At 38.9% G+C, this 26320-nt stretch overlaps 1 protein-coding gene across 2 annotated transcripts; it reads left to right on the forward strand.

Moving 5' to 3' along the window:
- Window positions 1-768: 768 nt before the first annotated feature.
- Window positions 769-24750, forward strand: PRKRA (protein activator of interferon induced protein kinase EIF2AK2). Of its 2 annotated transcripts, XM_045559336.1 has the most exons (8): window positions 769-1044; window positions 1559-1728; window positions 8491-8572; window positions 11177-11255; window positions 12281-12398; window positions 15274-15368; window positions 20907-21081; window positions 24033-24750. In XM_045559336.1, exons 1-8 carry the CDS (start codon window positions 980-982, stop codon window positions 24188-24190), a joined length of 942 nt encoding a protein of 313 aa, XP_045415292.1. In that variant the 5' UTR covers window positions 769-979; the 3' UTR covers window positions 24191-24750. The 2 variants fall into 2 exon arrangements, with proteins under 2 accessions (XP_045415292.1, XP_045415293.1); XM_045559337.1 differs by lacking the exons at window positions 769-1044; window positions 1559-1728; window positions 8491-8572 and adding an exon at window positions 9428-10248.
- Window positions 24751-26320: the final 1570 nt, after the last annotated feature.

A 26320-nucleotide genomic window follows, 5' to 3' on the forward strand; every position in this document is an offset into this window, starting at 1 on the left:
CATTGTGCAAAGCAATCTTCCAGAACACCGAGTAAACACAGGGAGGCATTCTGCAAGGGGCCAGCAAACCCACAAAGAGGCGACAGGACATCTAATGCGCAGTCTGACCCCCACCAAAGGTGGTGCATCCCAGGCAAATGCCATTACAACCGACAACACAGGTCTACAGAAACTGCGTTTGACTGGACTCTGGTCCACAGAAAACCCTTCGTTTACATCTAACGTGCCCTGCTGGGATCCGCTGGCGCAGCGTTCATCTCGTGACGAAAGCCTGGAAGACAAAGGAGCCCGAGAGAGGAGGGGTCTCTGGACGTCCCCGCGTGCTCCTAAAAGCAGGGCTCGGGGACCCGGAGTGCCAGCCGCAGCCCCTGGATATACCGGCGCTCCCCAGCTTTCGAGCCAGGCCCGGGGAGGCCACCCGACAATTCTGCATTCGGAATTTTGAAATCTTTTTCTTAAAGTGCCAGCCCATTCCTCCATCCCCACCAAAAGGCTGAGCTTCGGGCCTCCCAGACCCTAGGCGCACCCGGGAGAAGCCTTCTCTCGGGGCAAGAAACGGCCGCTTCTCCCGAGCCTCCTAAGGACAAACAACGGCGGCCTTCAGGCCGGGATACTGCACGCTGGCAAGCGCCGGCGTGCCGGGACGCTCGGACGCCGTGGCAGCCGCAGGCCGGAGCATGGGCGGGAGACTGGAAGAGCCCGGGCTGGAGGAGGGGGCGGGGCCTGGAGCGGGAGGGGCGGGGCTGGGCAAGGACCCGGCCCAGAGCGGGGGCCGCGAGGGGGCGTGGCCGGCGCTACGGCACCGAGGCACCGCCCCCGCCCCGCCCGCCCCCTTTGCGAGAGGGACGCAGGCTGGGACGAGAAGGGGAATCGGAGGCGGCGGCGCAGGAGCGTTGCTCTCGGGGACTAGCCGACCCGAGAATCGAGTACGTCGCTCCGCGCCGCTCTTCCTTCTGCCGCCGAGCCGTCCCTTCTCGCCATGTCCCAAAGCAGGCATCGCGCCGAGGCCCCGCCGCTGGAGCGCGAGGACAGCGGGACCTTCAGGTCAGCGTCGGGGCCGCAGGCCCGTGAGTGGTGGGCAGCGGAGGCGGGGGCGGGGAAGCCGGCTCTCCAGCGGCATTCTGGGTAAAGCTGCGGGCGCTCGGCCCCGCCCTCGGCGGCCTGGGCTGGGGTCGCGGCCGGGCCCCGCCCCTCTAGTGGCCCGGGCGGCGCGCGGGGCATCGGGGGTGGCGCGCGGTCGCTGCGCTGGGAAAAAGGCTCGTGGGCTTGGTCCCGAGGGGATATAGCGCTGGTGCCCTCGCTGTTCCCCTGAGAATCCTCCTCCCCGCATTCAAGTTCTCTGTCTAAAGACCTCCCTCACCCTGCTTGCCCCTGTGGGGCGATCGCCGCAGCGGGGCCGGGGGACAGGTGCGGCCCGGCCTTGCCAGCTCTGGCCCTGCCGCCAGGGAGCTGCGGCGCCTTTCCCGTCACTACTGGTGGCGGTCAAAACTGGCCTCTGTATGCTTCTGCTTTCCTCTCTGATTTAGCATGCAAAGCACACCTTTTCTGGTTTTTGCAGTTTGGGGAAGATGATAACAGCTAAGCCAGGGAAAACACCGATTCAGGTATTACACGAATACGGCATGAAGACCAAGAACATCCCGGTTTATGAATGTGAAAGATCCGATGTGCAAATACATGTGCCTACTTTCACCTTCAGAGTAACCGTTGGTGACATAACGTGCACAGGTCTGTATGCACAGTTAACCCCGATGACCATGCGGGTTGGCATTCAAGACTTGGTGTTGTTTTTCAGTTCGGAAAAGTGCTCTTTTTGCCAGAGACAGCTATGAGGAACAGACTCTGAAACTGAGATCTCTCATCTCAGGTCATTAGGACTTTCCAACTTCATCTGATTCTCTCCCTAATTTCTCTTCCCCAGATACCAAGGAAGCTCAGGAACTAAAAAGTTATCCAGGCATTCTGCAAGTCTTTCCTACCCTAGGATCCTCTTAGGGTTCTTCTAAGAATTAGAAGCAGGAAAGTTTCTCAGAGCAGTGGTAGCTGTGTCAGTAGGTACTGTCAAGTTTCATAGATTATAGCAGATGCCAAGAGACACAACCCCAGAATTGTCTGACTTTCTCCCCTTTCTGTACGGACTCATTTGGCAATTTAGATCCGTTGTACAAGACGTGATTGTGTATCAAAGCAAAATGAGGAAGGGCAGAAGATTCCCATATACTATATTGCATAGCAGCTTCTAGTTTCTGAAACTGAAGAGATATTTTGTATAAGATAGTATCCCCTTTTTGTACTTAAATAGGTTCAGAGAGATAATAAGTAACATGCCTAAGGTCACAGCAATGAAGTTTCAGAGTTCAGACTCATGGCCATAAGCTTGATCAATAGATAACTACAGTTGCTCATCTGTAAATGTAGACATTGTTTTTCTTATGTATTTATTTAATTGCAAACATTAAAAATATTGAATGCTAAATTTAACTTGGAAGACTGCTAAGAAAGAAATTTAGTAGGAAGGCTGAAGTTCCACCATCTGGTAATCTGAAGGTATCATTTGTTTGTGTCACTGGAAATCTGGAGTCCTTTATTTTCATTGAAGCCACCTTAAGACAAGTTTGAAGCCTTTTTGTTTATGTGAGGCAGGTGGATTGTAGGTGCTGGCTGGAAGGGTCCTCATGTAAACCATAGTGTCAACATTGCCTTACTACTTTAGTCTACTTTTAAATATTCAGGAAGAATTCAAGAAAAAGCAGCCTTCCCGCCCCACCAATGTATAGACCAGGAATTAACAGCCTATGGCAACCATTGCCTCTGCCCTGTTTTTTCACACTACCCTGTCTTCCCATGCAAGCTTGTGTGTAGTCTTTGGCTTCAGATACTATCTAAAGGCTAATAATTCTGAAGTGTCTGTCTTCCAGCCCAGGGCCAGTTACAGAACAGTGGATCGGCCTGTGCTTGCTGGGGCATCTTTGCTTGGGTGATGCAAAGGCACGTTAGTTTTTCATAGTCCCAAACCAAATCCATCTTTTCCCTCAAACACTTTCCCCCTCCATTCCCTTTCTCTGTAAAGGCACCACAATCACCCAGTTGGTCAGTAGAAATTTGGGTTGTCTTCTTAACTCTTTTTTTAAATTTTTAAATTTTTTGTTCACGTAATCCTTTATTTCCGAATGTTTTTAATGTTTATAATTTAACTTACTTCAAATGTCTGTGCTAAGTGTAAGCTACTGAATTAGAACTGCATCAAACTCAAACCATTTATATCCTTTACCTATTTGTTATATAAACATTTGCACTAAAACATTTTAAAATTATTTTACTTACAAAGTCAAAACTACTATTATTTGATATATCACCAATCATTTAGCTTATATTACATAAACAACATAATGTGCCAGCTTATATAAAGCCACTAAGTTCGCTCCATGGAGTTTTCCTTTAAATTCACAAAACTGAAAAATCTAATTCAAACACTATAAGGAAACAATGGGTTTAATAAACAGATTAACTTACTGAAAAAAATCTTTAAAGATGTTTAACCAATCCATTTTCTTTTCTTTTCTTTTTTTTTTTTTTGAGACAGAGTCTCACTGTGTTGCCCAGGCTACAGTGCCATGGCATCAGCCTAGCTCACAGCAACCTCAAACTCCTGGGCTCAAGCAATCCTACTGCCTCAGCCTCCCGAGTAGCTGGGACTACAGGCATGTGCCACCATGCCCAGCTAATTTTTTCGTTGTATAAAATTTTTCATTTTTTCCTACTTGGCATGTTGGCAGGATAATCTTTTCTATGTATATTTTTAGTTGTCCGTATAATTTCTTTCCAATTTTTTAGTAGAGATGGGGTCTCGCTCTTGCTCAGGCTGGTCTCAAACTCCTGTGCTCAAATGATCTACCCACCTCGGCGTCCCAAAGTGCTAGGATTACAGGCGTGAGCGCCCACCCTAACCAAGCCATTTTCAATAAAAATTATGTTCTCTTTTGTCAGTTTGATCACACAGCTTAGGATAATTGTCAGTGAGCTTCCTGGTCTGTTCTGCAACACTGAAACGTCCCACACCCAATCCATGTGACCTGGCCCACACCCAGGCAATGGAAACTTTTTTTGAGGCTTCTCCCTTTCCAAAAAATTTTTTCCCCTAAACTATAACAGAACCTGTAAAACGAGTAAATCAGGATGGCCAAAATGTGACCTTATTATTCAGACTTATTTGGGAAGAAGCTTTAAGGCATGTATATTTTTTAATAGTTAAAAATATATACACATTCATCCTTTCCTGTTTTATCCTTTTCCTTCTTTCAAACAATGTCTCCACCGGCAAAATCATTGTGAAACAAATCCATTTATTCCATGGGACATTTAAGTTACCAAAAAGGTACAGAAATTCTGAGAAAAGGGAAAAGGCTGTCTGATGCAAATGCTGGATTTACATCATTATACAGGCTAACCACAGATCACTAACTTAAGAAAATGTTTCCAAGCACCCTGGAATATAGGTAGCAATAACTATAATATTGTAATAAAGTTAACAGATTTCCTAAGACTTAAATGAAAATAAAACTTTGATACAATTTTGCCTCAATAACAGAAAATAGCATGGAAGTTTTCCCAGGAGTATTAATAATAAAAATTATGTTTAATTGAGTTTTTAGATTTATATACAACACCTAAAACTGAGGTATTTTTCCTCTTTGCTCTATGATATTATTTTAACTATCATTTGTTAATTCCTGCCACATTTTCTGTAGCCCCAATGTCACAATACCGGTTTTGACACCAAAGATGTCAGGATGGGAGTCTGCCCTCGGTTCTTAAGTGTCCTCTGAATCCTTTCTTGGAAAAGCCACCAGCAAGTCCAATATGACAGAGTAAGCTCAGGCAGGGAACAGTTTCAGAAGAGCAGCTGTTTACTGGAGGATAAAACGGGTCTGTCTCCACGAGTGGAGAGGAGGAGACCAGCTCATTCACTGGCTAACCCACTCACTACTTCCTGACTTCTCCGATTGTTTCCTTTTATCACCCCAGTCTGGAGGAGGGCTCTTGGCAGGTGTAGGATGTTATCAAATTATCAATAAGTGTCCTCAAAATTCCATCTGCGTGTATGAGCTCCCTCTAAGAAAGCCCACCTGGGGGGGTGAACAGCAATGCAGTTTCAAGCTAATAGCATATTAATTACTCTTAGGTTACTTTAGGTCACTTTCTAAATCTTATGCCTGGGCTGGGGAATTCCTAGATTGATAAAGCATGCCTTTCTTCTCCAGGTGTAGCAGTTAGTTGCTCAGGATAGGATTTAAGGGTGGGGCAGTGCCAAAATGGCGTACCCACCCTTATCCTTCTTCCCAGGTGGAGCAACTGCTTGAAACATCACCAAAACAGGGAACTCTTGTCCTAAGAAGAGCCAGAGATCCTAACTATCTACCTAACACCAGGATACCAGTAACCTTTTAAAAAGGAACAAAAAAGTCTAGCTAAGGTATCCGTAGTCCTCTCTATGCATCATCACTATGAGTCATACTTTAATAGAAACTACCTTAATTTTCCCCAGTACCTCTATTCGACATGATTTAAATATGTCCAGTATTGATAAAACCAGAAGTATTCCTGTTCTAACTCTGGTCTCTTCAGCTATTCAAGGGAAATCTCTGATGTATCTTCCATTTAAAAACTAAAAATAGGACCAGGCACAGTGGCTCATACCTGGGATCCCAGCACTTTGGGAGACCAAGGCAGGAGGATTGCTTGAGGCCAGAAGTTTGAGACTAGCCAGGGCAATGTAGCGAGACCTCGTTTCTACAAAAAATAAAAAAATTTTCCAGGCATGATGCACCTGTAGCCCTAGCTACTTGGGAGGCTGAGGCAGGAGGATCGCTTGAGCCCAGGAGTTGGAGGTTGCAATGAGCTATGATTGCACCACTGCATTCCAGCCTGGGCAACAGAGCAAGCCCCTGTCTCAAAAATAATATAAAATAAAAACCTAATGGTATTAATTGCAAAAATCTTAAAATCTGAAAAAAGTTATCTCTGCAGTTAAACATCACTGTGACTACATCTGTTAAATTACATTTAGAACACTGGAAATATTTGTAGTCCAGAAACTGATATTCCATTACTTTATATGTTTGAATTGTACTATACTTTTTGCTGTTTTACAATTGTTAAAAACATTAAATATTTATCTTCTATTGCTGATAATTAAATCATTCTAGTCAAAAATAACAATAATGTTGAATAAGAAATGAAAACTAAGCCAGGTGTGGTGGCACACATCTATAGTCTGTCTACTTCGGGGGATTGCTTGAGGCCAAGAGTTCAAGTCCAGCCTGTGCAATACAGCAAGACCTTGTCTCTAAGGTATCCTTTAGGTTTTTCACAATAGATGCTTTCCGAGCACTGTTTTTCCTTTCCACATAGTTAGAAGGCATGAACTGTTTTATTCATGGAATTTCAAACTTGCCACCAGGATTTAGAATCATCCAGAAGCCATAATCTCTCATTCGTCTTAATGTCCAGCTCTTGTTCTTATTGGGCCACATAATCAAATTTGGCTACTACCACCACTACTTCTGCCATCTTTCAGCAGCTTCAGCACTTCCCAGCCTCAGATTATGCCACAACCGACAACAGGACTTTCTCAGGAGGAAGACAGCCAGGGAAGCGCCAGCCGCATACTTGAGGTCACCGAGGGGATCTCCCCATGACGTGGTGCTCCTAGGCCACACAGGGAGGCCACTGGGTCATGCTTCCTGGGGCAGTAGCCTGAAGGTCCTGTGGAGCCGTGGTTCACACGCCCAGGCCCAGCAGCCTCCGTGCCCACTCTGGCCCAGCTCCCTGTCTTCTTGACTCTTTTCCTGTCCCCCTCCCTCTTGTCCAGTCTGTCATTAAACCCTGTCTCCTAAATATTGGTTGAATCTGTCAGCTTCTTTCTTCTTATTGCTACTGTCCAGGCTACTGTCATCTCTCATTTGGATTATACCTGCAATCTGACAGCTGCTCTTTCATTTTAGAGTTTTGTCATGTCCTTTTACCACATGACAACCAGAGTGTTGTTTCTAGCTCTCAGATTTGTCTTCCTCTTCTTAAAATCCATTCAGTAGTGTCCCCATCACCCTCTGAATAAATACAAATTTCTTAACATGACTTACAACCTTGTTTCTTAAAGTGTCATCTACAGCAGCGCTGATATCACCTGGGCACTTGATGGGAATGCAAAATAGGAGGCCCATCTCAGATGTATGTGTTTTAACAATTCCCAGGCAATTCCTGTGCACATTTAACATTTGGGATTCACAGTACCCTTCTTTGACCTTTTCCCCTACTGGCCAGCTCTCTAGACTTTTATCTTCAAAGTCCTTATCTCACGTTCTTAAACCTTAGCCATTCCCAGCTACTTGGAGCTCTCGAGAACACAGTACTCTGTGTTGCCTTTGAGCCTTCCCAGGTGTTCTTTCTCTCTGCCTGTAAAGCTCTTTCTAATCCCCCATCTCTCTTCAGTTTACTCACTTTTACTTATCATTCAGGTCTTCATTGAGTTATCTCTTCCTTCATGAAACTTTTCTGAATCCTTACGAAGAGCAGGGGAGCTACTGCTTTTGTGTGCTCCCCTACCAACTGCACATAAGCCTGTTGTAACATTTTCACTCTGTATTTCAGATGCCTATTAACAGATGAAATCCCACACTAGGCCATCAGCTCTTGAGCACAGGAACTCTGTTTAGTTCTATGCTATATCCCTAATACCTCTGTTAGTAGATAAATGAGTGGTTTATGTGTTTTCTGACACTTGAGAGTCATAGTTGAAACTGATTCCATGAGGGTTTGAATTCAAAAGAAAAAAGATTGAGTTTATCATTTACGAAGTGTGATTGCTTACTGAAGTTTAGATACCAGTTTTGTCCCCAGTTCCCCCTTACCTACCCATGCAAGAGATACAGGTTGTATAGAAGACACATAAGAAGCCTTATCCCATTTATTAACCCTTCCCCACTGTGCCCAGCATGTAGTCATGACTGCTTAGTCTAGCAGAGGAGTTTGATACAGCATAGTTTAAAACAGGCTGTCAAAATTATTTTGCTATCAAACAGTTCTGCTATAAGTGGCTCTTTAAAAGAAACTTCTTGCTGTAGTAGAATTTCCCTTCTCTCAGGAATAAGGGAAGAGTAAAGTACTAAGTTACATTTCTTCAGAAGGTGTGACATGGTCTACTTTATTATCATTTTATATTGCAAACGTATATAATGTAAAAATAATAAGGACCTTTATACAGGTATGCATAGAATTAAATACATAGAACTTCTTAAATTGTTTTTTAATGTATTAACTTCACATGGTGAATATTTTCTTACAGTGTATAACTGCGTATAGTGTATGGTTTTATTACCTAGTGTGTGTATGTAAAACCTGTAGTGACTTTGTTTTGTATTATGAAAACATCTATTCAAGCCACCCCTTTTCCACAGTAGATAAGACTTCTTTTTTTAAACCTTAATTCAGGTGAAGGTACAAGTAAGAAGCTGGCGAAACATAGAGCTGCAGAGGCTGCCATAAACATTTTGAAAGCCAATGCAAGTATTTGGTGAGCTAAATTTCTTTGTATTCTGCAGCTCAAAAATATCATGGCTGAGGTAAGACTGAAAATTTGAACATGCTCACAAAAGCAACAAAGTGAACAGTTGTTGGTATCTTAGCTCTAAAATTCTGTTTCCTTGTGAAAACCTGTCATCCATTAAAGACAACTTTATCCAATCAGATTCAGCAACTAGCTATTAAATGAAGGCTCTTATGAATGAACTAGGCTCTACTTTTCTTTTTCCCTAGAGAGGGTGCAACAGTAGAAAATCAGAGCATTTCTGGCAAATATTAATATTCATATTCTGTATTGAGACTCTGATTATTTCTGCAATGAAGAAAACAAGGTGTGAGATGGAAAAAGATCAGCTGAGGCCAGGCGCAGTGGCTCACACCTGGAATCCTAGCATTCTGGGAGGCCAAGGCAGGCGGGTACTTAGAGCTCAGGAGTTCAAGACCAGCCTGAGCAAGAGTGAGACCCTGTCTCTACCAAAAAAAAAAAAAATAGAAAGAAATTATCTGGACAACTAAAAGTATATAGAAAAAATTAGCCAGGCGTGGTGGGGCATGCACCTGTATTCCCAGCTACTCGGGAGGCTGAGGCAGGAGGATTGCTTGAGCCCAGGAGTTTGAGGTTGCTGTGAGCTAGGCTGACGCCATGGCACTCTAGCCTGGGTGACAGAGTGGAGACCCTGTCTCAAAAAAAAAAAAAAAAAAAAAAAAGGTCATCTGAAAGTACTCTTTTAGGAATTCTAATGTGGAAGAAAGAAGCATATACCAAATAGAGAATGTCAAATGGGATTTTTTTTTTTTTTTTAATGACCTATCCTATGGCTAGGGATATTGATTTTTCTGTTTTTTTTTTTTTTTTCGTTTAAGGAGTATTCCCAGGTGTGGATAGGGACATTAATTCTTGACATATCTTTCCAAATTAAAGTTTTTTACCACTTTAGGTGTTTTTGGAAAGAAGGTTGGTCCTAGAGCATCTCATGTACGATAAAGTGGTGTCCTTTGGTTTCCACAGGGCACACTGTGGAGCGTGGCATGCCTTCACATTCTTCTCTTACTTGCACTGAAATATGTTTGAAGTACAACCCGGTATAATCTGCTCATAGCTGACAGCAGAGGCCCACGGGAATTTGGGATGGATTTTTTGTTCCCTAGCTATAGCAGGACTTTTGGATTAGGGGTATATTTAGGTTCTTCTTTTTTTTTTGAAGTCATCTCAACCTTTTGGGTAACTTAGAACTAACCATTGACATGACAACCCTGTAGGTAAGCACTTGCCCAAGACAAGCTTTGGATTTCACAAGAAATACTTGATTCTTTACGTCATGTGTTATAATTGATTTATGCCAGCTTTCAAGACATGCCAAATGGCATGACAGGTGTTGAGTTTCCCTCTCCAGTGGTGTTGGCTATGGTGTTTCTGTGCAACCCAAAGATCAACCCAAAGTGTTGAGTACATTTGTAGAAATGAGCGTACGGAGTGTCCTTTCTCTGCACATGGGCACTTCACTTTGTCAGCAAACAAGGCTAACAAACTTTACCATATATTTGTGCTTCTTGACAGATAAGATGGGAATTACTAAGCTGTAATGAGGCCTAAAGTGGCCTGATTTAATACAGAGACTTTCTCACTTCTCCATCACAATTATTTGTGTAGCTTCGGCATGCAGCATTGTAAGTGAATACTCATATCTCCTCAGCCTATGTAAAGCTTGAAATTCTGGCAGTTGGAAAAGAAACTTGAGGAAGTAGCAATAGTTAAATCTCATTTGTCATGGAAGAAATGACTCTCCAGTTGCCTAGGTGGTAGTAACCTTGGAATGCAGCTTATTTAGTGTTAGGCACTGGTCTCCCAAGTACCTAGTAATTTCAAACTACCTAGAAGAGACTGTTCTCTTTTTCCCTAATCACAGTCCTCACATACTGAAACCAGATCCATACAGGCCATCTATTTTATGCAGGATACATATAAATCTTAGAGGATTACCCTAGCATTGAGCAGATAATAGATCAAACAGATTTCTCTTCCATAGATCTCTGCATGAAAAAACAACATTTATGACCCGTATTATCCACATTGCCAGCCAGGCTAAATTTTCTGGCTGTTAGTCTTCCATTTTTTGTGTAGTTATAAAAACAGTATTCTTTAAATATATTTTTATTAAGCGCTCATTATGTACAAAACACCACAAAGCTTTTTTAGGTAAGTAATACATGGGCCCTACCGTTAAAGAGCTTACAGTCCAAACAGGAGAGGTGAGGTGAGGGGTGGACAAATAACATGTATTTGTAAGAGTGTATAATTTATGGTAAAACAATTTCCTTAAGAAAGGATCAAACCAAATGTTACAGTGGTTCAAAGGAGGGAGAGATTATGATTCACTGGGGTAAAAGGATAGGCTTCTTAGAGGAAATGGCTTTTGAGATATAACTTGGATGATGGATAGATCAGATTCCCATGGAAGAGTTGGAGAGAAGAGCATTCCATGTACAAGGAATGGCAAGAGCGAAGGCATAGAGAGTTAAATAGAAAATGCTTATCATTTATTTAGTAATTTGGATTAAATTATTTTGTTTTATAACACTTTAAAAAAATGTTTAGCTTTGCAGTTCCTGATCCCTTAATGCCGGATCCTTCCAAGCAACCAAAGAACCAGCTTAATCCTATTGGTTCATTACAGGTAAGTTGTACAATGTTTCCATACTTAACATCTGTCTACTGATAAAAGATACAATAAATTGATACTATGACAGGTGCTAAAACAAGGAATTAATATTTTAAAGATAAGATCATGAAATATTTTGTTTCCCAACTTACTATGATCATTAGCTATTACAGAGCTAACTTGAAATTATTTTCCTAGTTATTTACATTTTGGATTTTCTTCCATGTACAGTATCTGCCTTTATTTGTGGAATTCTCTTTTGAGATCAACTGGACCTCAGTGCACATGGGTAGAGTGTTTTGTACTTTAAGAATGTTTCTTGCCATTCTTGTGACAAACCTCTTTATACTTCTGCTGAGACAGAAGACTTTGTAAAGAGCCCAAATCAGGTAACCTAATTCAAGAAAAGGAAAGTAGTCCGCTTACCAAAAAATACATATAGTCATGTTTGAATTTCTGCATGCAGAATATCGTTCTGCACATTATCCATGTGCTCTGTTGGGACGTTCTCCTCCCTGTTATCCAGCTAGTCCTTTGGGCTCTTTTTCCTGCTCTATTAGTTTTTCTATAGTTATCTTCACCTTATGTCCCTGACCGCATCCATCTGTTTGTTTGCTCTTTCTGCTCCTCATTCTGCTCTTGACTGAATGCAGTGTTAGCCAGCTGTGGGTCTGGAAGTCTATAGCTAGGACGGGAGAGGCTTTGGGCAATGAGACCTGTAGCTGTCTCCTGGTGTTCCCAAAGAGGGTGGTAGTATGTCTTTCTAGTTGAACTCTTATATTAGCTAACTGTGGCTTAATGGAAGAACACCATTCATAGCACAAAATTGCTTTAGTTTTGGTATTATGGTATAAAAATATAAAATGGTGGAATATCTTTGAGAAATACAGGGTCTTCCCTCGTTTTTCCATTACAAGATATCATTATTTTTCTCAAACATATAAATGGAAATGGGATCAAGATCAAGAAAGAATATCACTTATATGATTGTACCATTGCATAGTTAAAATTACTGTTAAAGCCTCATCTCATTTTTTTAGGAATTGGCTATTCATCATGGCTGGAGACTTCCTGAATATACCCTTTCCCAGGAGGGAGGACCTGCTCATAAGAGAGAATATACCACAATTTGCAGGCTAGAGTCATTTATGGAAACTGGTACTTATTTCTTACAATTAAAGACATTTGAAATATTTTCAGATGATGAATGACCATAGAAATTTTTGTTATAATATCTTTTCAAATATTTCTGTAGGGGAAAAAACTGATACGCTCCTGTTCTATTGTCTCTAACTTCCTAAGGTAGAACTTAAGTATAAATATTTAGCTTAAGATTACTTATATTTATTAACTTGATATTTTAAAAAAATTATAGACTGTTAGTGAAAAGACAAATTATTGGCTGTGTACTTTAAACAATCTTCATTGATGTATTAGTGACTTAAAAAAGTCATTTTGAAGAAAAAGCAATAGTAAATCTCTTGGAGTTTCAACAGCTATTCTAGAAAATAAAAGGACTAGCAGAAGATTACATTTGAAAATGAGATGATTAATAAGAGACTAGATAGTAAAAAATTGCAGTGAGATAAAGATAAAAGTAGAAATTACCTTTTTTATGATAGCCACTTCTGTGTTATAAAGGACATAAACTATGAGAAAAAGCTGTCACAGAAAGTACTAGTGAGAATTCCTCTGTTAACTTCTCTGGTATGTTTTTATAATTTTTGAAGTGGCTTCAAGTGGGATTTTACCTTAGCTAGATATTAGTTTCAAGTAATAGGCAACTGTGTTTGCCCTTGAGAGCTAATATGGGCAGTAAAGAAAGTGCTGGGCCCAAAACTGGAACCTGAGCTTCCATTCTGGATGCAGTCCTGATTTGTAAGGTTAAGTGAATTACTTAATCTCCCTGGGCCTCAGTTTTTAAGTATACAAAACAAAAGCATGGAGTAGATATTATGGTGCCTTTCAATTCCAGGATCTCCTTTGCCTTGCTTTTTCATATTAAAGAAAGAAATTTCACATAGTTGTCAGTTTATAGAAAACTGTAACCAGGAAATAGGCACTGAGAGATAGAGATTATAATTCAGATGTATTTTGATAAATCTGAATAATTGGTTAGAATTAAACCAAATAGTTCTGTAAAGCTAGACGTAGAGAAATACAACTGTTAAAGAAAAACAGGCCACAGCCAACATCATACTGAACAGGCAAAAATTGAAAGCATTCTTGCTTAGAACTGGAACCAGACAAGGTTGCTCACTATCACCACTTCTATTCAACATAGTGCTGGAAATCCTAGCCAGAGCAATCAGACAAGAGAAGGAAATCAAAGGTATCCAAACATCCAAAGCCAATCCTAATAGCCAAAGCAGCCTTAAGCAGTAAGAACAAATCAGGAGGCATCACTTTGCCAGACTTCAGGCTGTTCTATAAGGCTATAGCAACTAAAACAGCCTGGCACAAAAATAGAGACATAAACCTATGGATCAGAACAGATATAAAACCATCCTCATATTGCCATCTGATCTTCGACAAAGCAGACAAAAACATACACTGAGGAAAAAGAATCGTTATTCAATAAATGGTGCTGGGAAAATTGGATAGCCACATGTAGAAGACTGAAACAGGATCTGTACCTCTCACCACTCACAAAAATTAATTCATGATCGATAATAGACTTAAACCTAAGACATAAAACTATAAGAATTCTAGAAGAAAATGTTGGAAAAACTCTTCTAGATATCAGCCTAGGCAAAGAATTTGTGAAGAAGACCCCAAAGGCAATCACACCAACAACAAAATTAATTAATAAGTGGAACTTAATTAAATTAAAAAGCTTCTGTACAGCCAAAAAAACAATCTTGAATAGAATATGACAATGAATAGATAACCCACAGAATGGGAAAAAATATTTGCATGCTATACATTCAATAAAGGGCTGGTAACCAGAATCTATAAAGAACTCAAACAAATCAGCAAGAAAAAAATCAAACAACCCCATGAAAAAGTGGGCAAAACACATGAACAGAAGCTTCACAAAAGAAGACAGACTAATGACCAAGAAACATATGAAAAAATGCTCAGTCTATAATCATTAGGGAAATGCAAATCAAAACCACAATGAGGTATCACCTAACTCCAGTGAGAATGGCTTTTATCAAAAAGTCCCAAAACAACAGATCCTGGCGTGAATGTGGAGAGAAGGGAACACTTACACACTGTTAGTGGGACTGCAAACTAGTACAACCTCTACAGAAAATAGCATGGAGGATACCTCAGAGAACTAAAAGTAGACCTACCATTTGATCCATCAATCCCACTATTGGGTATTTACCCAAAGGAAAAAAAGTCATTTTATCAAAAAGACACATGCGCTCGAATGTTCATAGCAGCACAATTCACAATCACAGAGATGTAGAATCAACCCAAGTGCCCATCAATACATGAGTGGATTAATAAAATGTGGTATATGTATACTATGGAGTTCTATTCAGACATAAAAAAGATGGTGAACTAGTACATTTTGTAACAACTTGGATGGAACTGAACACTATTTTTCTAAGCAAAGTATCACAAGAGTGGAAATACCACATGTACTCACTATTAAATTGGAACTAATTGATCAACACCCATGTGCACATATGACAGTAAAACTCAACAGAAACCAAGCAGGTGTGGGGGGGACAGGTAAATACACACCTAATGGGTACAATGCACAGTATTGTGGTGATGGGCGCACTTACAACTTTGGCTCAAACTGCACAAAAGCAAATAATGTAACTTAAACGTTTATACCCTCCTAATATTCTGAAATTAAAAAAAAAAGAATAAAAAAGTTTGTCTATTAAAGAAAAACTGTTAATAGAAATGCCTTCAAAAATGTATGAAGTACAACAAAGATATCAGGTCAGTAAGAAAATAGTATATAAAAAAGACGAGGTTCTCTGATTAAACTCAATACTTTATACATTTGATCACCCTCTATGGACACTAATTTCTTTTCTAAATCTATCATTTCTTTCTCTTTATTTAGGAAAGGGGGCATCAAAAAAACAAGCCAAGAGAAATGCTGCTGAGAAATTTCTTGCCAAATTTAGTAATATTTCTCCAGAGAACCACATTTCTTTAGTGAGTAATATTCAGACAGCTATAATGTTAATGTGATTAAGCATCTCTTGCTGGAGGAAACTTTCCTTGATTTCTTGTTGTATAGATACTTGAGTTTCAATTTTTAAAAGTATCTTCATTGTTCAGTTATATACCACCCCACTTTTAAGTGCTTCCTAAATGTGAGCCAGGGTCACAGGGGTGACCAGGTAAGAGGGCTTGGGAGACACAAATTCAGAATAATAGGGTAAGATCTAAAGATGATAGGCCAGTAGTGCCATTTTTTTGCCTTCAAAGTGACAGTGCATTCCCATCTCTTTGTTCATTCATTTATTCACTCAGCAAACGTTTAGTAAGCTCATACTTTATGCCAGGCTCTGTTCCAGGTACTGGGATACAGTGAATAAGCGCAGTCTCTGCCCCTAAGGAGTTTAGAGCCTACTGACACGGAGGGAAGAACTCTGCAGGCTGGTCCTTACAGAGGATGATGTAGGAGCATAGGAGAAGGCATCCAGTGGAGACTGGGCTTTGGAGAAGGCCCCCAGGAGAAGATAATGTCTAAGCTGAGACCTGTGCGATGAGAATGAGGGGGAAAGGATTCCAGAGGGAGAAAGCATGTGGAAAAGCCCAAGAGTGAAACACTATGTACAATCTAGGAGCCCTAAGTAAACTGGTATGTTTTGAGCATAGTTTTGGAAGGAGGGAGGGAGTCTCAAACAATAAGGCCAGAAAGATAAACAGGCATTAAATCCTAAAGGGACTCCTGTATTAGGGAGATTAAACTTTAGCCTGAGGCCAGGCGCGGTGGCTCACGCCTATAATCCTAGCACTCTGGGAGGCTGAGGCGGGTGGATCGCTCGAGGTCAGGAGTTCGAGACCAGCCTGAGCAAGAGTGAGACCGTGTCTCTACCAAAAATAGAAAGAAATGATTTGGACAGCTAAAAATCTATATAGAAAAAATTAGCCGGGCATAGTGGCGCATGCCTGTAGTCCCAGCTTCTTGGGAGGCTGAGGCAGTAGGATTGCTTGAGCCCAGGAGTTTGAGGTTGCTGTGAGCTAGGCTGATGCCACGGCACTCACTCTAGCCCGGGCGACAAAGCGAGACTCTGTCTCAAAAAAAAATAAAATAAAATAAAATAAAAAATAAACTTTATCCTGAGGGTAGTACAGAGTCATTAAAGAATTTTAATCTGGGAAGGACAGGATGTAATATGTACATTAGAAAGGAGATCATTTGGCTGCATTGTGGTAAGTGAATGAAACTAGGATCTGAGAGAGCTGCTGCAGTGCTGTTATAGAAAATAGGTGAGAAATGATGGTGGCCTAAACTAAAGTAACTACAGCAGTGGAAATGAAGAGAAGTGGGTAGACTTAAAAATTATTTAGAAAGCCGAAGTGAAGGGGCATGGTAATTGATTGGATGTGGGGAGTAAAGAAAAGGGAGGAAATAAATATCTTTAGCTTGGCAACTAAGTAGATAGTAGTACCCTTCAAAAATATGGGGAACACAGAAGATGAGTAGGATTTGAGGTGAGCAGATAATGGGCTAAATGTATTGATTTTGAAGTGTTTGTGGAATATCTAAGTGGCTATATTGAGGAGGCAGCTGGGCAAACATACAGAGCTTGAGAGATTGGGCTGCACATGAAATATAACTTGAGGTTTGATATTCATAGATAGGTATGTCATGCAGTACGTTATCTGAGAGTAGTCTATTAGGTGGGAAATGAGAAGGTACAACTATAGCAATGTCCTCACTGAGCTTACGGTAACATAGCACTCATTCTGTAGGAAAAAGATCAATGACTATATATAAATAAGTAACATAATTTTGGTTTTGCTTTTTTAATAGAAAAATGTAAAACATTGCATTTGCTTCTTTTTATTTGGATCAAAGATAACACAAAAATCACAAAGCACAGATAGGTTTACAGGAGAAATTGGTTAAATCTTTGTGGAAGAAATAATTTCCCATACTATTTAAACTCTTTCAGGCAATACATATAGCATAAGGGAAGCTTCTAAATTTATTCTCCAAAACCAACATATCATAAACACCAAAACCTGACAATAGCAAATCCCAGCAGAAAAAATTATGGATCCATGTCCTTTATGGTGAAACGTCTTTGTAAAATATTCAGTAGAACATTAAAAGAATAATATACCATGGCAAGTAGGGTTTATTTCACAAATGCAAGGACCTTTCAAGGGTAGCAAATTGGTTACTATAATTAACCACATTAGTGGGTGAAAGGACAAGAAACACATAATCCTCTCAGCGGATGCCAAAAAGATATTTGATAGAACTCAGCAGTCATTGCTGATAAAAACTTTCAGAAATCAAAATCATGGTTACATTTTTACATAGGGTACTCATTCTCATTAATATCAGAAATAAGAGACAGATGCCCACTAACACCATTTTTATTTAACCTTGTTTTAGAAGTACCCACCAATATATTTAATAATTAGACAACAGAAAACAATAAGAACTTAGAAATAAGAAAAGAGGTAAAAGTGATTATTAACTGCAAATGATATGATTGTATCCCTGTAAAATCCTAGAGAAAAACTGCTAGTAACAATAAGAGAGTTAATCAAGGTAACTGATCCATGAAATTAATATACAAAGTCAATACCTTTCTCATATTATTTAGAGTTATAATGGGAACAACCAGAATAATTAAAAATAGAAAGTTAAAAATTATTGTTTCTGGGAAGAGGGGAGTAAATGTCGGGAGAGGGCAAGGCATGTGGGTTGTTCCTTTTATACTTCTGTATTATTTGATTTTTTTACTGTATGTATATATCACTTTGATTAACAGTACTTATGAAGCGGTATAATATTGATCATTTTGTAGAAAAATAGACAATCTATCCTGGAAGAGTAACTAGAACAAAGTCAGTAGTTTTCTTATTTACAAATAGTGAAAGCTAGAATATAGAAAATCCCATTTTAAATGGTATCATAGAAAAGAGGGCGGGCGTGGTGGCTCACACCTATAATCTCAACACTTTGGGAGGCCAAGGTGGGAGGATCACTTGAGCCCAGAAGTTCAAGGTTGCAGTGAGCTATGAATGTGCTGCTGTACTCCAGCCTGGGCAGCAGGGTGAAATCCTGTCTCTAACTAATTAATTAGTTAACAGCAGGAAAGGGGACAGTATTTCTGAAAATAAGAAGAAATGTGTAGGTTTCATCTGAGGAAAACTTAAAAACTCTACTGAGGGTTGTAACAGAAATTGAATAAATGTGAAGCACTCTCTTTATTTTCAATAGGGATACTCAATATTGTAAATTTATAAAAAGGTAACATAGTCTCATTCAAAATCTACCAGAGTTCATTTTGGGCCTTGATACAACTTTACTAAAGTTTGGAAAAATAAATGCTCAAGAATAGCCAAGAAAACTGAAAAGGAAGAGTAGGGGATTGAGTGGGCGCTACCCTACCAGAGAATAAAACAGACTGTAAAACTACAGTTGTTAAACAGGTTACTTGTACAAAAATAGACAAAGGATAGTATAAAGAATCCAGGAGTAGATGTTAACCCTTATAAAGGAACATACTATATGGCAATAGTGAGATTTCATATCAGTGGGTGAGAGGATAGATTATTCAGTAATAACGTAGAAATAACTGACAGCTACATTTGGGAGGAATGTATATATATATTGTGTGTTTGTATGTGTATGACATATATTTAGGTTGCTACCTTATTCTTTACACCAAAATAAATTTTAGATGGATCAAAGATTTGAACATAAGAAATAAAACTGTATTAGAAAACAATTTTCCTATTTAAAAATCTTGCATGGAAAAGCGTTTTAAGCATAACTTAAAACCTAGAAGCTTAAAGTAAAAGACTCATAAATTTGTCAACATAAAACCTACTGCACAGCAAAAAAAAAAAAAAATCTGTAAATAAAATCAAAAGACTAAAAACAAAGTGGGAAGAAATCATTTTCAACACATAACTGTTAAGGGACTGTTTTCGGTACTACATATAAAGCTCTTAAACATCAACGAAAAAGACAGTCCAGTAGAAGAAATGCAAATGATTAAAGAAAAAAATTTTTTTAATGTTCAACTTTATTCACGCAAGATCAGATATTTTCACCTTTTAGATACTATAGTTTGGCACCTGGTATTGGTGAGGGGTGAGAAAACAAGCCCCCTCCAAGGTAGTTGATGGGAGTATAAATTGGTTCCAAAATCACTTTGGAAGTATTTATCAAAATTAAAAGTATACGTGTTTTGACTCACCAGTTCCACTTCTGGAAATTAATTCTATAGAGAAACTCATCCAAGTGAAAAGTGTTTATTGCAGCATTGTTAGTAAAAGCAGGAAGCCAGAAACAACTTAAAACCCATAGTCAGAGACTGATAAGGTAAATGTAGTGCATATATGTGTGCTGACATGGGAAAAATGAACAAGATGTAAAAGAATAAGCTGTCACTTTTGCCTTAAAACATTAGTGTGTGTGTACTTGCATATGTATACAACATTTATGGAAAGATACCAAAGAATTGTTTAACAGTGAATACCTCTGAGGAGTAAAGCAGAGGTCTTCAGGGAGACTGTACTCTTCATCATGTATTTGTTCTTATGGTGTCTATTTTTTTTTTACCATGTGGAGGAAATATGATTTTTTTAAAAAACAATATTTTTAAAGTGCCAATCAAGGAATGTAAATTTTTATTTAGTAAATTTCATAAATTACTTAATTCTCTATCGTGGCCATCCCTATAATCTTTTGAAAATCTCTTCACCTCTGTCAGGCTCATTAATAAAATAAAAGTAAGGATAGTTGCCCTACTTACTTCAGCAAGCAGTTGTTTTTATTAATGGCATGTGAAAACAATTTGAGAACCATAAACCAACATGGAAATAGAAAGCATTCTAAGAACACTGATGAAAAAGGAAGGATATAAAGGAGAATAAAGGAAAGAGAAAAAGGAAAAAAAACAACTCATTTGGGTTCTGGGATAGAGGTCTGATGATAAGAACTTTTTGACATCCTGCCATTCACTTGAATGATTTGTTCGTTTCAAACCCAACTTGCTCATTCCACCTTTTTAGCAGTTTTTTTGTTTTCTGCCTTATAGTAATAGCTGTCAGTTGTAGTGATTGGTATTTAATACAAAAAAACAATAAAAATATGAAAATTATTTTTAATATTTTAATTTGTAAATTGCTGTATTAGCCAGATTTAATTATTTGTAGATTTGCTTATTGTGCTCTGAAATATCTTCTACTTCTCAATGTGACCATCAGAAAATCTTACTGAGAAGCTTTTGTACTATGCCAAATTGTATTTTTCAATACTTTCAATATATTATTGCAAGTGCTTCTCTTTTAAAAATATCATGGTATTTGTTAAATGTGTGTACTTGTTCATGTTGTCTTGTTTAAATTGGAAAGTTAACCAAATGGTATCCATTTAAACATGCTTTATAAAGTATTAAATGTGAGTGCTTAATAAGTACTTTTAATTATACTGGTACTGGTGTTGGAGCCCAGTCCTAATTAAGAGTCTAAATCTTCATCTCTGTTTTTCAGACAAATGTAGTAGGACATTCTTTAGGATGTACTTGGCATTCCTTGAGGAATTCTCCTGGTGAAAAGATCAACTTACTGAAAAGAAGTCTCCTTAGTATTCCAAATACAGATTACATCCAGCTGCTTAGTGAAATTGCCAAGGAACAAGGTTTTAATATAACATATTTGGATATAGGTATGATTTTTTTTTTCCTTTGGATTATCCCAAGAAATGTTCTTTTTAAAATGTGTTTGAGACACAAACATTTCTATTATAATTTCTTTCATTGATCAGGGATTCTAACCATATATAATTAGCAGGACAGTAATATGTGTAATTGATATGTTCCATTCTTGTGAATAGTAATAATAGCTTACATCTATACAGTTTTAATGATAAAAACAATAGATAAGATTTGTAGAGTTTTACTGTGTGCTAGGTACTGTCCTAAGGAGGTTGCATGTATCTACTTACTGAGTCCTCAAACTGACTATGAAGTAAGTTCTATTATCCTTATTTATTAGTGAAGCAAGTCAGGTACAGAAAGTTTGAGAAACTTGCCCAAGATCACATAGCTAGTGAGTGGTAGATCAAGGTTAGGGGAAAAGTCCCAGCAGATGCCCTGGTTGTTAAACTAGCTTTGATGGGCTGCCTGGCAAATGAAGAGGCACCCACATTTCTAGCACAAGTACTAAGTTTGTGAGGGCCAGACTTCTCTCTACTTTGTCACTGTATGCTGATTCTGGGAAGTAAATGGAGACAAGTGAATTTATAGCTTTATCTCATCCCAGCCACCCTGATCTACCCCTTAATCATTTAGATAGACAAATATGGACAGATGGGAAAGCAAGTCAGTGTGGATTTTCTTTTAATTCAATTTATAAAGCTAGTTAATTGTGTGCGTGTGTGTGTGTGTGTGTGTATTTGTGTTTGGTGTCTTGAATTAACATCAGCATAATGCGTGAGGAATTTGATATCCCTCTTCTACCCTCAGTGACATATGGGTTCCTAACCTGTCAGAGCTACTAGAACTGGGAAAGTAGGGTATTTAGGGGCTGTAAAAACTCCTAATAGTCTCTGCTACATTGGGATTGAAGGATGGGTCAAGTGCAATATCTTAATAAACTAAGAAGATGTAGAACCTAGAAAGTTAGTGCAGACAGATGTTCAGAAAAGGTGGCCAATGAGAGACCATTCTTCCAATAAGTATTTATTAGTGTCTGCCGTTTGTTGAGGGTTTGGAATACAGAGATGAATGGGCCATATCATGAATAGGACTATGGAAGATACAGAATCTAGGGGGGAAAAGGTAACCTGAGATGAATTTTTAGATTATGAATTAATGCTTTTGAAACATTTTTTACCAATTTTAAAAAGTACATAGTTCTTGCAGATATAGAAAGCAGTCTAAAAACCACAGTCTGTTAATTTGGCTAACTTCTATTCAGCAACCTTCAAAAGAACCTAGATATTCTCCAAAGAAGGTATGCAAATGACCAAAAAGCACATGAAAAGATGCTCACCATCATTAGTCAATAGGGAAGTGCAAATCAAAACCAAAAACAATGAGGCACCACTTCCTACCCACCACAGTGGCTGTAACCAAGAAACTGGGAAAATAGCAAGTGTCAGTGAGGATGTAGAGAAATTGGAACTTTATACATTGCCAGTGGGAAGGTAAAATGGTTCAGCCAGCATGGAAAAAGTTTTTCAGTTCCTCAAATGAGTTACCATATGACCTAACAACTCTACTTCTAGATACATACCCAAAAGAATTGAAAACTGATATTCAAACAAATACCTGTACACACATGTTCATAGCAGCACTATTCACAAAAGCCAAAAAGTGAAAACAGCCCAAATGTCCATCAACAAATAAGTGATTAAACAAATTGTGGAATATCCATACAATTGAATATTATTCAGCCACAAAAAGGAATGAATTTCTGATATATGCTACAAGTGGATAACCCTCAGAAACATGCTAAATAAAAGAAGCCAGACATGAACAGTTGCATATTATGAGATTCCATTTATGTGAAACATTCAGAATAGTTTAATCCATAGATACAGAGTACAGATTGGTGGCTGCCAGGGGCTGGGAGAGGAGAGAATGGGGAGTAACTGCTTAATGGCCATGGCTTTCCTCTTGGGGTGATGAAAATGTTTGGGGACCAGATAGAGGTGGCAGTTACACAATATTTTGAACACTAAATGCCACTGAATTGTTCATTTTAAAATGATTAATTTTATGATAAGTGAATTTTACCTCAATTTTTTAAAAAAACCTAAATGCTAGAACTAGAAAGCCTCTTCACTCATTGAATAATCCCATTATATCTGGATATTTTCCACTAAATCAGCTAGCTAAAATGACATTTAATCGTGACCACTTTAATCATACCCCACTTGTTTCTACTTCTCTTTGCCTAATTTCAACCATCTTTAGTAAGAGTGATTCATCATTTGAGAACATTTGTTTCCTGGATTAGGTATTGTTTTTAAAAACACCATAATTTATTGATAATATTATGTAGAGGACTAGACTCTGCACAGACTTATCTAAGAATATGAACGTACAATCCCATAATATGTTCAATTACTATGTATCAATAAAAAATAATTTTTTGAAAAAAAGAACATGAAGGTACAAGGGAGGTTTTACCCCAAACCACGTTGTTTCCTGGTTCACATGCCTCCTGAAAATGACTTCCCAGTGGAAAATACAATTCTCCCAGCAAATGGTTCTTTCTCTTTTAAAAAAGTAGATGTAGTTCAGTCATTTGCAAACTCTGTTCAACTACCTACCTTAGAATTGCCTTGGGAGCTTTTTTTAAAATGTAGAAATCAGCTATCCCCAATCCTACATTTCTGATTGAGTAGGCTAGAGTGAAGCCTAGACGTCTATATTTCTTTAAAGTTCCAACAGGTGATTATGAAGCACAATATGTTTGAGAACTGCTATAGCAGGGCAGTTGTTTTGGGTTTTTTGTCCAAACAAACATGACAAAGATGATAAGTTAGTGGAGTAGTATAACCATGGATGCCTAAAGAGAAAGACAATAATAAAAACTGTATTGTTTTTACAAAGGATCTGCTTTATACACACTTGGTATTAATCATCGTGTTTGAATGTGTCATTACAGAAGAACTGAGTGCCAACGGACAGTATCAATGTCTTGCTGAACTATCAACCAGTCCCATCACAGTCTGCCATGGCTCGGGTATCTCCTGCGGCAATGCACAAAGTGATGCAGCTCACAATGCTTTGCAGTATTTAAAAATAATAGCAGAAAGAAAGTAAACTTTGAACACCTTTGAAAGCCCTTCATTAGCACGTAAAAAGTTCCCCTCTCAGCCCTTCCCTAGTAAAACATTTACCACGTTTGGTTTATGTCTTGTTTCTAAATCTCTTCGTAGATTCCTTCAACACTCTAGATTTAATTATCTCCTAGTAGTTGTTACTAAGCTCTTTTTAATGGCTTCAACTTTGTATTGGTATATTGTATTTATAAACTTTGTACCACAAGGCAGAGTGTAGCACCCATTTTACAGTGCCATGCACATCGGAGGAAGAAACTGCATGTTTGTTGGTGACGACGATGATGATGATGATGATGAAATAAAACTGCTAGCAACAGTCTTTCTTACTGGTGCTTAAACTCTTCTTTGCGCAAGGCTTTGTAAAGGGAATTTGAAGGAAGCCTTTTGGAATTAGAGTGTTGAGGGATAGCACTAACAGGATTTGAAATGTGATTGTTAAATTTCAGGGAACATGACTGGTCTGCCGTGTATTTGAATCCAGATAATAAAGAGCTGTTATAATGGAGTCCTGCTCATTCTATTAAAGAGCTACCGACTTGACTGTGGCCCTGTTCTTTTTAGCCGTTCTTGTGAATAACCTTTTTAATGTGGATGTTCTGTTACTTATATATCTCTAGTTTACTTCTGAAAGTCAGAGGCTTAAAAAAAAAAAACCGAAGCAAAATTTACAAGTATAGATGTGATTAATCACTTCCTTATTTTCTCTAAGCATATACAACCTTGTATTTTTCTTTGACATAACCATTCATAGATGAATTAGTATTTGAAAAAGCATTAGTAGAATTACCAACAAACAGGCCAGGCGCAGTAGCTCACACCTGTAACCCTAGCACTCTGGGAGGCCAAAGCAGGAGGTCACTTGATGCCAGGAGTTAGAGACCAGCCTGAGCAAGAGCAAGACCCCATCTCTACAAGAAATAGAAAAATTAGCCAGGCATGGTGCACACCTGTAGTCCCAGGTATGGAATATGCTTCCTCTAGAACTCAAAGAAACCTATCATCTTTTATGCATACTTCTTTGTGGTGAGAAATACAAAATGCAGTAATTTCTTGTTTACTTTGGGAGGGCATCCCCCAGACTATTGGACGCACCAGGGAGCTACTGCTGGAAGTCCCCTTTTTGTCTTTATAAATTACCCAGCCTCAGGTATTCCTACACTAAATGGACCCACACAAGTCCTCTGTGAGTGGTGTGTGTATGTGCTGCAATGACAGGGCTTATTGCATTTTGAAAAGATTCTTCTTGATATTATCCAAAAGCATATATAGGAAATGAAATAGAAATTATGCTAGTTTGGGAACAAAGTCCATTGTGAGCAATGCTGCATCTAGAATAACACCGCACCTCAAGATCCAAAGAAGAAGATAAAATTCATGAGAGAACCAATACTGTAATATAAGTTCTAAAAAGGATAGACTCCAAACATGAATGTTTTAGAGTATTAGAAATAAGCAGCAGGTCTTAATTGATTGGGGAAAAAATGAATTTATTTTGATGCATTAAAGTATAGCTTTACCTGAGAGATTATAAACATGGAAATTATTGAAGATGTGGTCCACTCTGAACATTTTACTAGTTTGACAACATATTCAGAATTATTCACAGATAGCAGAGCATGATGGCTCTCTGCCACAAATAAGGCTGATATCAAAAATGGGAAGTTTGGGCTTGTTGGAAGATAACAATAAGCCAAGCCTTACATTTCTTGTATTTAATTTACTGTTTTCTGATTTCTTCATTTTGCTTTGTAATTGTTTTAGGTTAAGACTTATCAGAAGGAGGCCAGGAGTGGTGGCTCACGCCTGTAATACTACCACTCTGGGAGGCCAAGGCAGGAGAATTGCTTGAGCTCAATAGCTCTGTCTCTACTAAAAATAGAAAAAATGAGCCAGGCATGGTGGCACACACCTGTAGTCCCAGCTACTCTGGAGGCTGAGGCAGGAGGATCCCTTGAACCTAGGAGTTTGAGGTTGCTGTGAGCTAGGATGATGTTGCTGTGAGCTAGGATGATGCCATGGCACTCTACTCAGGGCAACAGAGAGAGACTCTTGTCTCAAAAAAAAAAAAAAAAAACTTACCAAAAGGGCCATCTACAGAGAACAACATGTA

The sequence above is a fragment of the Lemur catta genome, chromosome 8 (assembly GCF_020740605.2).
Source record: "Lemur catta isolate mLemCat1 chromosome 8, mLemCat1.pri, whole genome shotgun sequence".
Classification (NCBI taxonomy): Eukaryota; Metazoa; Chordata; class Mammalia; order Primates; family Lemuridae; genus Lemur; species Lemur catta.